The sequence below is a fragment of the Anthonomus grandis genome, chromosome 5 (genome assembly GCF_022605725.1).
Source record: "Anthonomus grandis grandis chromosome 5, icAntGran1.3, whole genome shotgun sequence".
In the NCBI taxonomy this organism is placed as follows: domain Eukaryota; kingdom Metazoa; phylum Arthropoda; class Insecta; order Coleoptera; family Curculionidae; genus Anthonomus; species Anthonomus grandis.
The window spans coordinates 24,028,084-24,043,715 of NC_065550.1; the positions used below are offsets into that span (position 1 = coordinate 24,028,084).

The following is a 15,632-nucleotide window of genomic DNA, read 5'->3' on the forward strand; positions in this document are numbered from 1 at the left end:
CTTGACAACAGAGAATCGATGAATATGTTTGTAAACAAAACACCCCCCCCCCCCCCTTGCCCCTGTACACATGTTGAACTCAAACAAAGTTGTGGTTTACTAATTCAAGCCTTTCAATGTTCTAAGGTTCAAATAAAGGATCATTTTTGGATTTTATTAAAATATTTAGATTATTTCATATAGCTAACTCTATCTTCCACCATTTGGATTTTTCTGTCACTCTTCTGATCATATTTGTTATTTTACGAGACCATATAATCCAATAATTTATTTTCTTTGTTCTGAGAGGAATAGTCTGGATGTTTCAGAATTTTCATAACCAATTTTTTTTTTTAGTCCACTTGTAAAAATCTTTATCGGACTAATATTCAGATGTTGGAGGCTTATGTATGTATACAGGGTGGTCTAAATCTTAACCAATAAATTTTAGCAACATATTCTACGTTAAGAATAAGCCCTATAAAGTTTGTCATATAAGCATATGTTGATAAATGCTTCCTTTCCGAGATACAGAGTGTTAAAATAAGAAAAAAAATATTTATAACTTTTACATTGCTTGGAATATTTCTATTAAATTTGGGACACACATTTTAAGCATCAAGAAGCACTTTTTGCAAAAAATATATTTTGTTTAATTCTATTAGTGGCGTCCGTACTACTGCATTGATACTGAATATTTTTAGACAAAAAAATGATATGCCACTGATTTTTTCAAAAAAATTTGTTGAATCCTCATTTAATTTGGAGCATATTCGTGTTCGTCATTTTTTTACGTATGAGGCACCGTTTCCGAGTAAAAAATTAAAGCACTTTCTCATGCATCAAGAAATCACTAACATTTGATATGGTACATAATAATAAGACTATCTTTATGAACGAAATATGTACTTTTGCTGAACACATAATTCACAATGACGTTTTATAGATCCGATAGCAGCAGCTAAATTTTAATTTCTTAATTCCTCGCAAGCATTGTGAATGCGGGTAATAAGTTATTTCTTTGAGTTTACAGGCGTCGCATATACGATTTCTTGCAAAAACCCCTATATGAAGAAGTCTAAAGGGGTAATATCGGAGAGGCCCATTACGTACGATCCATCTTTCTGGAAAATTGTCATCGAACCAATTCCTAACATTTCTGTGAAGGATAATATTTCAATGAACCAAGGAGCTAATCTTGATTTTAGCGGAATAAGTTGAAGCTAAGCAGCTAATCTTGAGTCTAGTGGAACATTTTCCCACATATTGGCATTCTCTGCCATTAGAATGCCTGTTCTGGTAAGAATTAGGGTCCAAATAGGTAAATTATTAAAAATTACAAGATAAACATTAAAACGAGTAAAATACGATTCATCAGCCCATAATATGGTATTTATAAACTTTCTATTCTTTTCAATTAAACGAAGAATCCATTTGCAAGAAAAATTACCTTCGCTGTATTCAAATATTAATAATATTTGTTACAATATCATCTCATCGTTGCATTCTTTGATTTAACTCAAACCTGATTAGCTTTGTGTATTTTAATTTTTTGTATAGATAAACACAAACAGCCATGCCCATGCCAGGATTCGAACCTGAGACCACACGATCACATCCTGAACATTTGTATACGGTGCCACCGGGGTCGGCTTCTTATTTTCTGTTCTGAAAACTTTTTTCATTTTTTTACATTATTTTGAATGTAAGTCTATTTTTCTTATCACATTCAATATAGACTTTTTGCTGATGATTTGATTAAAATTCATTAAAACTCTTATAACTGAAGTTCTTAATGTTATTAAAAAACTATTATTTTTCTTCAGTAGTAGCAGTAAAAGTTAAATAGATCACCAACAGATATACATATATGCATAATATATTCGAACCTTCTATTGGGAAAGGGTATTATTTTAATACTTGAATGTTATACTCGTCTTAGCTGTTGGAATTAATTTTGTAATAGCAGGCTTATAATAATTCGTCTCTCATATTTAGCTTTGTATATATATCTCCTAAGTACCATACACGATACATCTTAGATTCTCTAATTAGAATTAGAGGCAGATCATAAGGACGATAACGTGTTTGCTTGCTTATATACAGTGTTTATCAGCCAAATGGAATAAATTCCATAATAAATACATAAGGAATATACTCGAAAAAACCCTCAGACATGTCGATAGATATTTTAATTGTCAATATCATTTTTCTTATTTTATAGATTCCATGTGGCTGATACACACTGTATAATTATTTACTATTAGTATCATCATTAGTAAATTTATTTAGAAAATTCGTTAGTTTTAACTTATTATTAATTAGCGAAGATAAAGATAAGAAAAAGCTATTTATCAGATAGATAAAACTTGCCTTAGGTATGCCTCAAGGTACCTCAGTGCAGTCCTGTGCCCCTTATTTCATAAGAAAATAATATTTTTGACCTGGATTCGCGTAAAATAGGTTTAAGCGAAAGTTTGCAGATGACATTTTTCAATTTGTTGAAAATAAATCAATAGTATGATTTAAATACCCTTGAATGCAAGAAAAACTGATTTGATTTATTATCTGATAGTGTAAACGTTGCAGCAACTAAGTCAATTCAATATTTATGAGTTCTAATTGAACGTCATCTTAGGTGGTTTTTACAGATAAAAAATTTTACTCAAAGTTATTCAAATGTGTGAACCAGTTTCTGAAGAATAAAGGACACCAAGATTCATTCAACAAAATTGGGCCTTACTCATTATCTAACAAAACTGCTAAAAAACACATCAAACTGCCGGCTATTTTTTTTAAGGCATCCCTCTTAAAATAAATTAAATCCCCTGCAGCCCTCGTTAACATTTGAGAGGGCACTCGTAAAATTACTTTAACAATGTCGTCGAGTTTCGCAAACTTTTTACCGCACCGTAAACGGGAATTAAGACCGTTTTAACCGTAAACTAATTAACCCATTCCCTCATCCTTATCCAAGTGGTGCTTCCGACAGAAACGGCGTTTTGATGCCGGTTTCGAGAAAAAAAAGACACCCTTTTCTCGCACTCTTACCACGCCCTTCGTCTCGTACGTTGTTTATTTGCGCGACTCTCGGTCCAACAAAATCAGGTGGAAATACAAAGGCGTGTGTAGGATATCAAAAAGGAACGGGATGATAATTGAATGTTTTATAAGTGTCGGGACTCGAATTCTATTCAATTTATTCTTCGGCCGATAGGTGATTTTAGTTCAGGGTTGATTCTATATAATGTCGAAGGGTTGAACGGATATCAGGGAAGAATACCAAAGAAAGAAATAAAACAAAGTATCGATATCGATCTATTTATGATTTCAACAGTATTTGAAAAGGTTAATAAATATAATATTAAAAGAGTTTAAACTGATTTTTTCAAAAGGATAACATACTTTTAAATAAAACGTTTGGATTTAAGACACTGGAATGTACTAAAAATTCAATAACTGCCGTATCCTGGCGTATTTATTGACTTGGCAAAGGCATTTGATACGGAATAAACTTGTAAGAAAATCAGGCCATGTTGGCATTAGAACGTTTATATTATTAAAATGTTATAGTAGTCGAGGTGAAGAGTGGTGTTCTGACAGTTGCAAGAAATAGTTCTGGAACCACTTTAATTTACAATTTATATAAATGATTTTTTAAAGGGTAGCTGAAGGGCGAATATAATTATTTTTTTGCTGATGATACTCAGATCTCGCACCATTTACATAACTTTTATTGTATAATTTTAGAGCTGTTTCAGAAAGAAGTATAGACGATCGGCCAATTTTTTATTAGGTGACGATATACCCTGCATGCATTAACATGTACCAGAAATTATTCATAGGCAAATCCTTCAGTTTAAAAGAGAAAATGTGTGCCCGATTCTCTACTTGTGTTTACCTCTGAAATGAGATATGCAATACGCCACACGTTTCGGTCTTTTATTCTTTTTCGGCACTCAAGACCTGAGTTGGCCGGTCGTGTATATTAAGACATCCAGGTTATTCTATTTTAGGATACTTTTTCGAAAGAATAGAATAAATAAATTTTATACGTTTCGAATCCATCATCACATTTTTGCATCTTTTCAGCTGTTTTTATAAGTATTGATCTTACATACTCATCAGTTGAATTGTCCAATGATAATAGTATTATATTATATGATAATTGTATTTTAATTCAAAGCTTCTAATTACCGCTTATCTCAATTTTGGTTAATCAGTTTGCCTTTTGCAATGATCTTATTACCACCTTTAATCAAAAACAACATTCGTAATGAAACTGAAGTGCATTCCTCTGGTGCATGAATATATTATGTATTTTCAGTATATCAAAGTTCACCACCGTATGCACCGTAAATAATTTATACAAAACGTCGGCTTTGCGAATCCCCCGAGCATAAATAGTTTTTGATGTTTCAAATAAATTTTCGTTCCCGTTTAGAACCATTTCGCCATGACGCGTCGGAAAAGAACTTTTGTTGGTTTATACCGTTTTCCTTTGTTGTGGAGGATTAGTGTGAGCGCGTGTAACGTTTATATAAATTGTGTTAAAAGAAAAATCAATATTGTAGCATTGAATGTTTAAAAAAAAGTAGTAATAAGCTGGACAGGCAGGATTCCAGAATTGTATTTATTTGCTTAGGCCAAGGCCTATTTACAATACATATATAGTAGTTCTGAGACAAAAAACACGTCAAATGAAACTTTTAACTTTTAAATCAACTCTTTTTAAACGTTAAATACGTTCAATGAATTTTAAATGTTGGTCGAAATATTAGCAAATGTCAAGTTAAAACCATTTGTTTAACAGTGTGAAACTCTTCAGTAAACCAAATATTAACACTTAGATTAACATTTAATTTTTGAATTAAAGGCAGTTTTGTCTGCCAAGGTCCAAGAGCAATAATTTTTGAGATTTTTGAAACGCATATTGCAATATCCAGATTTTTATACTTTGGCCATAACTTGGGATCCACTTGGAATATTTTCATAATTTTTTCACGCTTATAAAGCAGGATTCCTGAGGATGAATTTGAGGGAAGAAACGTGATTTTAGGTGAACAATTTTAGTAGTTAGGGTAGTTTTGAAACAAAGGTAAGAACACAAAGTCACGGTCTCATCAAATCCATATAACAAAAAAATTTTTTTTGTTGTTATAGTTGTAATGTGATCTGTGTAGGTCTAGGCCTGATGATGCTCCGATAGGAGCGAAACACGTGTAGCTTTGAAAAAATTATAGGATTTGATGAGACCGTGACTTTGTGTTCTTAGCTTTGTTTTGTTTGGTCTCTTGGAGAAAAATGGATGATACGTTTCTAGGGTAGTTTTGGTTGGGCCGTTTTTTTGCAACTTTGCTTGATTAATTTTCACTTCTTTTGATAGTATTTTCACGAAATAATTGGAATATTTTCAAAAGGTTTAAAGCCAATGAAAGGGTATTTTTTACCGAATGCGTTCATAGCAGAAGAATTCTTGTAGCTCAAAAATTTTTTGAGTTAGAAGCAATTTTGTCTTCGAAGTTCCAAAACCAGTTATATTTGAGGTTTTTGATCCGCATATTACAACATCCAGATTTTTATCCTTTCGCGGACATTTTTGGCCATAACTTGGGAACCACTTGGTATATTTTCATAATTTTTTCACGCTTATATAGCAGGATTCTTGAGGATATTTTGAGAGGAGAATCATGATTCTAGGTTAAAGATTTTAGTAGTTAGGGTAGTTTTAGTTGGGGAATCTTTTTACAAATTTTCTTAACTAATTGTCACTTCTTTGACAATATTTTCACGAAATAATTGGAATATTCTTAAAAAGGTTAAGTCCAATGAACTAAACAATTTCATAGGTAAAGAATTCTTGTAGCTCAAAAACTTTTTGAGTTAAAAGCAATTTTGTCTGCCAAGGCCCAAGAGCAATCATATTTGAGGTTTTTGAAACTCATATTGCAACATCCAGGTTTTTATACTTTGGCGGACATTTTTGGCCCTAACTTGGGAACCACCTGGAATATTTTCATAATTTTTTCACGCTTATATGGCAGGATTCCTGAGGATGGATTTGACGGTAGAATTATTATTATTTCATTTGATAAAAGCCAAGAATTTACATTCTGTATAGCTATATAAACGAAAGTATGCATTACAATAATTTTCTTAATCTTTGCAACAGTAAGATTATATTTTTTGGCGCAAAAGTAATACGGTAAAACGGTGTATGTAAAATGTGGTAAATGTGATGTATGTAAAAACGGTGTTTCTTGCTGGTTCATGTAATATTTTTTAAATTAAATATATTTTTTTTTATTAAATATTTGTTAAATGTTGATTTGATAAAGGTTATAATTAAATCAATATGTAAACATGTGCATTAAATTAACAAATTTAATATTTTGACAATATTAATTTGAATAAAATGCTGAGACAATGATAGTCAAGTATTTGAATCAATATGTAAAAATAGTTTGCTTAAAGATAAAGGAACATTAATCTGATATCAAGTAAAAGTTAATTTAAACGACTTATTGTTTGAAATAATTATGTCTTAAATATTGAATGAAAATATGCGGCAAATGGCTGCTTACGCCTTATAGTTTATGAAAAGAAAGTTTTAAATGTTAACTCAACAACTAAATTTTAAACGAAACTAACGTTCAAATATAGATTCTTTTAAAAGTTTTTTTTTGTTGAATTAACCATTTTTAAAATGACAAACCTAAAACTGTTGATTTAAACGATTGATATTTCTCAGTGTATGTATGCGTTAACGTGACTTTAATAATTATTTTATTCGGTTGATATCAAAATTATTTCTTCAAGCAGTAATATCATTTATTTTTCAGTATGATGACAACAATAATGACCGCCTATGATCTCAAATTTTATTAGCTCATTTTTTAAAAAGTGCTACTAGGCATTTTTTAAAATTAAATTCGACAAAATTACAATATAAACAAATTGTAATATAAAAATCTTCAAACCGAAAACCATAGATTTATACATAAAATAAATTGAAATAAAAGATTTTAAGATCTGGACCTGTACAGCTGAACATCTACAAATTTATCTCGAAACGTGGAAAAATAATTTCTCGTGACCTCAGTTTATAAGTTTGCTTAATTTTTGCTTTTGTTGGATATATTTATGTGGAGTATAAGGAATGCCTGGGGTTTAACGAAATGGATATTTTAAATTGATCACTTCGGCTTTGTTACCAATTTACAGGATAATTTTCGTATTTTGATAAAAACTTGTTCACCGTATAGTACGTAAACGGCTTGGCCAATTTTTTTTTTAATTTTCCATACAAACACCTTTCGGCCATCTACACTTTTTGACGTTTAGGAAGTATCAAAAAATCAAGGCCGGATTCAGCCAATTCACAAAAGGGGCCCTTTTATTGTGACATACCCTGTACATTGAAATTGAGTTTTTTTGACTCTTTTCCTAAAAACTACATACATTTTTGAAGAAAAAAATGCCACTATGTTGAATGGGACAAAAGGTTATGTACAAAAAAAAATCTTTAGTTGCTATACACGTCTTTTTAGCGATGTGTGCGTTAAAGCTATACCTAAGAATAAAAATGTTTACTGTTTGGCCTTTAAAACAAATGAAAACTATCTCTAATACGAATAAATTCAAAACCTAGATACGGACAAAACTACAAATGGTGCTAATTCATAACAGACATGTCAATGAAGGCGGGACTTTTTTTCGTTTTTGCGGGAATGTTTTAAAAAGGGGCAAAATGCAGGAGATGGATTTCAACGCGTTTTTAAATGCATACCATCGATTTCTCTACATTTTTGTGCACGCTTTTGTAGGTTTGCAATCGAGCAGTGAATCATTTAAGGGTTTTCTTTAATCTAGTCACAATAAAAATTTATCCGATTTATTAGTTGATCCCTAGTTTCGATTGGAACATTTGCAGTAGAGTTTAAAGCAACTTGGAAATGTTAATAATAAAATGTATTTGCTCAAAACGTTTCTCTATTTCATTAATACCAATTCATTTTTACAGGTAATGATCTCACCGCTACTCGCCGGATTAGCCGTGGGCATCGGTGTACCAATACTTCTATTCTACGTCTACGGGGTGGTTCCCGTTTCTCTCTGCAGAGGCGGCGGTTGCGGAGGATTTACTGCCGAGGAGCCGCCTCCGACACCCGCGCCAGATACCACATCCGTAGACGCGACTAGTACTAAAGAACCCGCCAATCCGAGCATTGGAGAGGCCAGCATCAGTTTAGCTTCGGGAAGTCACAGAGATGCCGATAGGGAAAGTGCCAGTACGGTAAGTCTTGCCTAACTCTTAGTGGTCACGTGGTTTCATAAAACAACCATGAAGTACCTATAAAATTAGCGCTAGATGGCGCCATCTTTTTTAATAAAATATATTCAGAAGATTTTTTTGTGTATTATATGTCCTAAGTTAATTTATAGTTATAATTTATTCGTTTCATATTAACATAATAGTATGGAAGCTTTAATTTCAAATGATATCGAAAAACTTGACGACTATGACGACTACGTTGAAAATAATGTTTTTTTCAGATAAAACTAATAGTAGTAATCAGTAATAAAATTTATAAATTTGATAGCTACGATAACCTTCCCGTAGTAACCCACTCTCAAATAAAACTCATTAGACCTTTGGTCTCCTGGTAAATAATAGCAAAAGAGTTAGACGTGCATACTGCCGAATTGTTTAAGATTCTTATCCTTTACAAAATATAGTGTTTTTAAAAAAAAATCTTTATTATCGATGTTTTTGGATTTCATACCATAAAAAGCTATTTAATAATAAATATAAATAGTATATAAAAAATTAATATTGGTTTGGAAGGTTAACACCGGTATTAAGATCTTTATAATAATTATTATGGTTTTATTTGTTTAAAAATCTACTGACGTTGCTATGTCGCAATTTCTGGATTTCGCCAAGGCTTTTGATAACGTGGATTAATCATTAGGATGATCTGTCGATCTATTTTCTGTGGTACTTTGATTGGAGAGAGATGTTAACTTACTAAACTATTGAAGAGGCGTCGTCGATGTTCTATGACATAATCTACCAAGAACTGTCATTGTTTATACCCAAAGAGCTCTATTTTAGTGCTGAAATCAGAAATCTCATTATTGAGCAAAAAGTAGCTCAGAGATCTTTTATGCAATTCATTTATGCAATTTATCCAATCCAATAATTTTCTCCAGATCTCAGACAGATTATGCTGATTTCTCCAACCTGCGTACTATTTGCAAGGTTCTAATTAATCGTGTTTATAGGTTATCTTTGAATAAAATAGAACAAAATATTTTTGAAGATTTGTTACTGAGCATAAAAGGTCGTTTGATCTCTCTGAATGCATTTTTTATGGTGTTAGAACAGCTGATAATGGCCAATCATTGTCTGATTTATTTGCTATTTTTTAGCTCTGTTTAGGTACACGATAATAATGCTCAGACATCTGATTATGAGATTATCAAAAAAAATTATATTGCAATAAGATATATTGAGGCGTCTGAGGTTTTTCAAAATATTCTTAACTCTTCCGTTGCGGCCTAGATGGAATTCCACAATATGTAAACTTATATATAGCATTAGTAGTAGTCTTTTATGTTTAATATTTAACAAATCACTTATGCAGGGTGAGTTTCCAAATATATATCTGGAAAGAGAGCTATATTGTTTAAATTTTTAAGGTGGCAGATAGAGAAGACATGAGTAATTACAGAGTTGCAAAACAGTCAGCTATATCAAAATTATTGGATGCATTAGTTTGTGATCAACTTTGTTGGTTATGTAAAAGAATTATTGTTGATGATCAACATGGCTTTGTCAAGGGGTGATCTACGTCCACAAATCTGGTGGTTTATCAGATTGCTCTATTGAATGCCTTGGGGAGTAGATATCAGGTCGACGTCATATACACGGATTTCTCCAAGACGTTTGATAGAGTAAATCATCGAGTTCTTTTAGCCTAGTTAAAAGCCATTGATTCTAGTGAATTGTCTTTGAAATGGTCGCAGACAATGGATTAAAGTCGGAAAATGCATATCGATACCATGATCAATGTATCATCTGGTGTCTCTTAAGATGGATACTGCACCTCTCCTTTTCAGTTTGTTTGTTAATGATATAGAGCAGTGCAAGTATCTGAAAATGTAGCAAAGGATCTGGGAATTTTGTTTGACATCAAAATCACTTTTTCGGGATTGTTATAATTCTATATTATCCAATTCAATGAAAACTCTCAAACTAACGCCTGATTTTTCACTTTCATCTTTAATAATTTTATACTGCTCTTTGGTAAGATCTCAACTACTCTCAATCATTATTAATGATTTAATTGACTGCCCAGCTTTGTTGGAATAAGTAGCTCTTATTGTGCCAGCTCATCTATTGAGAAGAAATAAAGTATTTGAAGCTATTGGATCGATCATTAAGTCTTCTAAATCGATATTTATCTCCGATCCATTTAGAGGCTCACTCAGTAAATTTAAAATGTTATGCATGTGTTGAAGCGAGATGTAGGTTAGATTATAACATTTGTTGTTATTTGAATTTTGTATGTTAATTGTATTTGCCATTTTCTACAATTATTTAGATTGTTCATATAAAATTTTTAATGAGGTTTTCTCGTTTCTTGATAAATAAATAAATAAAAATAAAAAAGGAATAACAAGGCCTATTTAGCAGGGAGATCCTAATCTGTAGATATTAAGGAACATTCTAGTAGTGATATAAAGGGTGTTGAAATGTTTTGTATTTCTAGCAACAAAATTTTAAAATGAATTATTTTAATTGTAGGTCGCCTTGGCTGGAAGTCTGCACCAAGCAGCTCATCGTTTGGAAGTTCAAGCAGATCTAACATCCACGCAGCGTTTGAGCCTGAGTAGTTTAACAGAATCAGTAAATACTAGTATTTTGCTGGATGATGGTGGGGCTAGTATACGTGCCCTTGCGGGATCCATATTGAGCTACAAGGTAAATATTTATATGTTTTTCTTCTTGTATGTTATGTATATCATCATAGGTTTACATTTGGTCGAATTTGCTGGATGATTCCTGAGACTCATTCATATTTTTTAAGCCGCATACATTTTTATAATTGTCATCAAGGTACGGATTCGTATATTTTATATAGTAGTCTAATATGTACTTTATAATATAATATAAATTTAATTTCAAAAGGGTTTTATTGGATTGAATGGCAGGTCGCATGAACATTGAGTATAATCTTTAAGTACAATGCATTGATATTAAACCGGATTACGAGAATAAAGAAAGAGCTTAAATCATCATAATGACGCATTGATGTTTAAAACCTAATAACCAAGTCAATAAATGGTGAATAAAAGATCTAGATTACGTTATAACATCGAAAACAATTTACGAGTAATGTATAATTTCTGCATTTACACGCTAAACATTCAGTATGTATCAGACAAATAGAATAAATTCATTAGTAAATAAACGAAAACGAAGATCAAAGTTTACTATATGCTTCGCTTAAACCTGTTTACAAATGATATATGCCATTTGCCAAATTTTGAGGAACAAGGCTATGACCGTTTACTAAACGATCCTGAACGCGATCCAAGCGAATCTGGGACCGTTCAAAAATTGGTTTCTGAACGGACATTTCGATACATCTCGGAGAGAAGGAACCGTTTGTAACTTGTAGGACTGACTTGCGCAGTAGGTGCTTGAGAGATATCGATCAATCAGCTGTTCTGTTTAAAAAAGGTTATTTATAAAAACATTTGTTTTGATTTTGTAAAATATAAATCCTTTACTTTTAAGTTTTACTGTGTGTGAGTTTTAAGTTAATTAAATTTAATGTTAAGATAAAATCAAGGTATTTCCCACTGTCAACAAAACAATCCAGGGGGGATAACAAACAGACCGGCAAAGCTAGATTGAGGTTATACTAACTTTACAAATGTGTTCCAAGCATGTACATTTCTCGTATCGACACGAAACCGTACAAACTTTGCGCATGTGTATCAAACTGATCCAGGCGATTTCAGGATGATTCAGTGAATGGTGCATATGCTTGGAACAAACCTATCATGAACTGCTATTATCGTAGATAATTAAATATAATTAACTAGCGTAAACCCGCAGGTTCACTCGCGTGATGAAAGATGCTAAAATCTAACATCTAGTAAAAGGTGAAAGATTCATTCCTCTAAAAGAGAGTGCAGGGTGAACAAACAAATTAACACTTGACAGATTTGTCAAAATGTGAAAGTTATATGGTAATTACGACGGCATCTAGTATTAAATGCTTTCCGGGCGCTCCGTGAGCAGAATCAGCTCTTCTATATTGTTGAACAGCCAATTATCATTACACAATTGATAGCAAGCTTGCGAATAAAACTATGCTTATAATCTTCCGGGGGTAAAAACTAATAACTGTGCGAATTTTCGCGCGTTTCTGTATTGTGGTTGTTAAGTTATTAGCGAACATAGCCACATACATGCACATTTATATATTAAAATAATAATAATATATGTTTTTTCAGCCTGCCAACGGAAGTGACTCGTGCAGCTGCATGACCACCGAAGACTGCACCTCAGAACGAGTCCGTTTCGATGACAACGTCAGCTTCATAATCGCAAACCAAGCAGAAAAAACCAGCATTGGTAGCAGCTGTAGCTTTAGAGCCCGATGCTCGAAATCAGCCATGGGAAAAGCGTCTCCCGCCCAAGATACACTTTCCAGCGATAGCATCTACATAGATATGGACGACGGAAAATCGTCTAGAAAATTATCCACACAAGCCTCGGTTCTGCGATCTCAATTTTTCCATTCGATCAACGAATGTAAGCCGAACGCAAACAGTTTAGATGACCAAACTATTATAGAGGTTTCAAATGAAACTTTAGATAAAACGGCAGTTTCGTTGGTAAAGGAGACAAAAAATATTGTTATTTGCCAGCTCAGACCTGCATCATCGACCGTAAGTCTCGACGAAAAAATGAAACTGGACGAATCGTCCGTTACGAATTTTTCTAATGAGAGTTTAAACAATTCCACGGTTCCGTTAATTTCTGAGCCCAATAACGTGGTTGTTCGTCCCATAAAAACGGTCTCCGCTTCTAAATATGAAAGTACCGAGCTTTAATTTACCCCCCGTTTAATGGAAGACTGAATTGTAATTTTGTTGTAAAGGTTCATATTTATTTTTAAGCCTTTGTATAGTATGGCTTGAACATTAATTTATGTTTGGGTATTTTTACAAAAGGCTTTGTTAAGGCTAGTCTTTTTAAAGCCGCGAACGTGCTGTTTTATTAATGTATAAGTTCTATTGGATATTTATATACAATATTTTTATAATATTTTAAATATGTTTTTATTAGGATTCAAAACTTGTATTTTACCTTTAGCGTTACAAATCTTTGTTCGGGATCTCGTGATCTTTTAAAAATTATTTTTACTATAACCAACCATGTAATTATCATTAAGAATCCAAATAAACATAATGGTACTTTATTTTGTCATTTTAAAAAGACCAGTCCCTAGAAAATAAAAAAGGAAAAGATACGTACAGTAGAACTTCGATAAAAAGAACTCTGCGTATTGATCTGTAGATATTAATTGAAACATTAATTACTTTATCTATATGTAAGCAGAAACATTACATATTGTAAAATACGTATCACGAAGAAATTATTATATATTTGAGCGCAAAAAGTTGGTTATTTATTACTGATGTAAGATTTTCATTTTGCTTTAAAAAAAAAACTTCAATATTGTGTAAGGCATTATACAATAAATCCGTTGTATGTTCATTTCTTTTTATCCTCAAAATCGTAATATGTTTTGTCATTTCCGCTGTCATCTTTATTAAGCGTCTTTAAGGCATATTGTCATATGAGCAATCAAGTCATGACGTCAACGTATAAGGCGCTTTGAGCATTTGATAGCGGTTTCCCAAGTCCGCTATTAAACTCGCTGTATCTCTATATATGAGTTGAGCACTAAATTTTTTAGTATTAGTTTATTTAGGTTCTCTGTTTATTTAAGTTATATCTTGAGAAGCTCTGAGAATGAGAAATTCGGGATAATTATTAATTACTGTGATTTTTATTTTTTCGTTAGTAAAAATAGTACAGACTAAAAGTTAATTAAGAAAAGTAGGTAAATGATATATTTTGTGTAATTTCGGTTTTAAAATCTGTAATTTTCCGACTCTGCGAAACCTCAACTTACAACCAACGCCAGGATTTTCTCATATGTAAAGTCACGGAACGTCATTCTTTCGCAACATCAACTTTACTCAATAGTGAACTTTAAACAATAGTTTGAGGTAATATTGTTTCGTTGTCTGTCCATTTCTGCATATTTTTATTGTTCGAATGCGGGAACTACAATATTCGGCAAGATCGTCTCCTCATTTTAAGAACTAAATACTTTTCAATTTCTTTATTACAATAAACTATCTAGGATGGATGACAAAAAGTTTATAAGAGTTTGTGGGAGAATATACAGATCGTGTTTTCGTTCGTTACTTATAGGAAACCGCATAGAGGCGAAATTTTGCAACGTCGCGCGTGTACGAGTGCCTGCGACAGAGCACCGCCCCGGCCGGCCCGAGGACGGGATTAGTAAACATCCGACTTTTGTGGGAGCTGCGTCGTTTGGCGACAAAATGTCCCGAAATATTACTCGAAAATCCAGGAATTTTTAAAATATTTATTCTAATGCGGGTTTTACAGACATGACAATGTGTAAAACCCGCATAGAATTGTAACCTTAAAATGTTTAATATGCTGTGTTTTGCATAATGAAAAATAAAGCGTTATTCTAATAAAAAATAAAATATCAACTCTGATAAAAATATAATAAAAAATCAGAAATAAAACTCTAATAAATAAACTTAACATCATATTGTTTAAATAAAAGGCTCAAATAAACCGCCTTCTTTCGCTAAACAAAAACAACCTATCGTAAAAGCTATTTCGCGCCTCCAAAAGAGTTTCAGGTAAAATGGAATTGGCACCTTCGACAATTTTATTTCGCAACTCCTCTAAATTTGTTTGCCTACTAAATTCATGGTTGTAGATGGTCTGCTTAAGGTAACCCCACAGATAAAAGTCATTTGGATACAAATCTGGAGATCTAGGAGGCCATTTAATATCGCCAGTCCCATAAGGCGGTTAGGAAAGTATTTGTTAAAAATTCTTTTACCCTAGCCGCGTTATGAGCAGGACAGCCATCTTGCTGAAAATAAACCGATCCCAGGTCTACATCAGGTAGGATTTGAATGGCGGGAAGAACTTGGTTTTGCAGCAACTCAAGGTACTTTTGGGCGTTTAAAGTGCCATCAATAAAAAATGTCCCTATAGCATTGTCGCCCAAAATACCTGCCCAAACATTCAATTTCTGAGGATACTGGGTACGAAACTGAAAACTTCTGTGCATCATGGTTTCACAAAATTTCTTCGCCACTGGTCTTCAGGAAATATTTCCTGAGTTTTTGAATACTTGAAACATTTGTACCCATATTTTTTTCAGATACGAGCAACAGTTTTATTGCTCATTCCCAGTTCCTCTCCAACACTTCTAGTGGGCCGTGTCGAATCAAGTTCTAGGGTACTGCAAACCATTTCTTCCCGCCGTTCTATATCCTGGACCACT

General features: G+C 32.6%; 1 protein-coding gene across 4 annotated transcripts in view; it reads left to right on the forward strand.

Annotated features, from left to right (window-relative positions):
- Nucleotides 1-13,484, forward strand: part of LOC126735887 (E3 ubiquitin-protein ligase RNF19A-like) — a 60,547-nt gene extending 47,063 nt beyond the window's left edge. For all 4 annotated transcript variants that reach the window (XM_050439985.1, XM_050439988.1, XM_050439987.1 and 1 more), the window contains exons 10-12: nucleotides 8,003-8,275; nucleotides 10,793-10,969; nucleotides 12,514-13,484. In XM_050439985.1, coding sequence (XP_050295942.1) covers nucleotides 8,003-8,275; nucleotides 10,793-10,969; nucleotides 12,514-13,116 — 1,053 coding nt within the window. In that variant the 3' untranslated portion in view covers nucleotides 13,117-13,484. The remainder of the gene's footprint in view (nucleotides 1-8,002; nucleotides 8,276-10,792; nucleotides 10,970-12,513) is intronic.
- The last annotated feature ends 2,148 nt before the right edge of the window (nucleotides 13,485-15,632 follow it).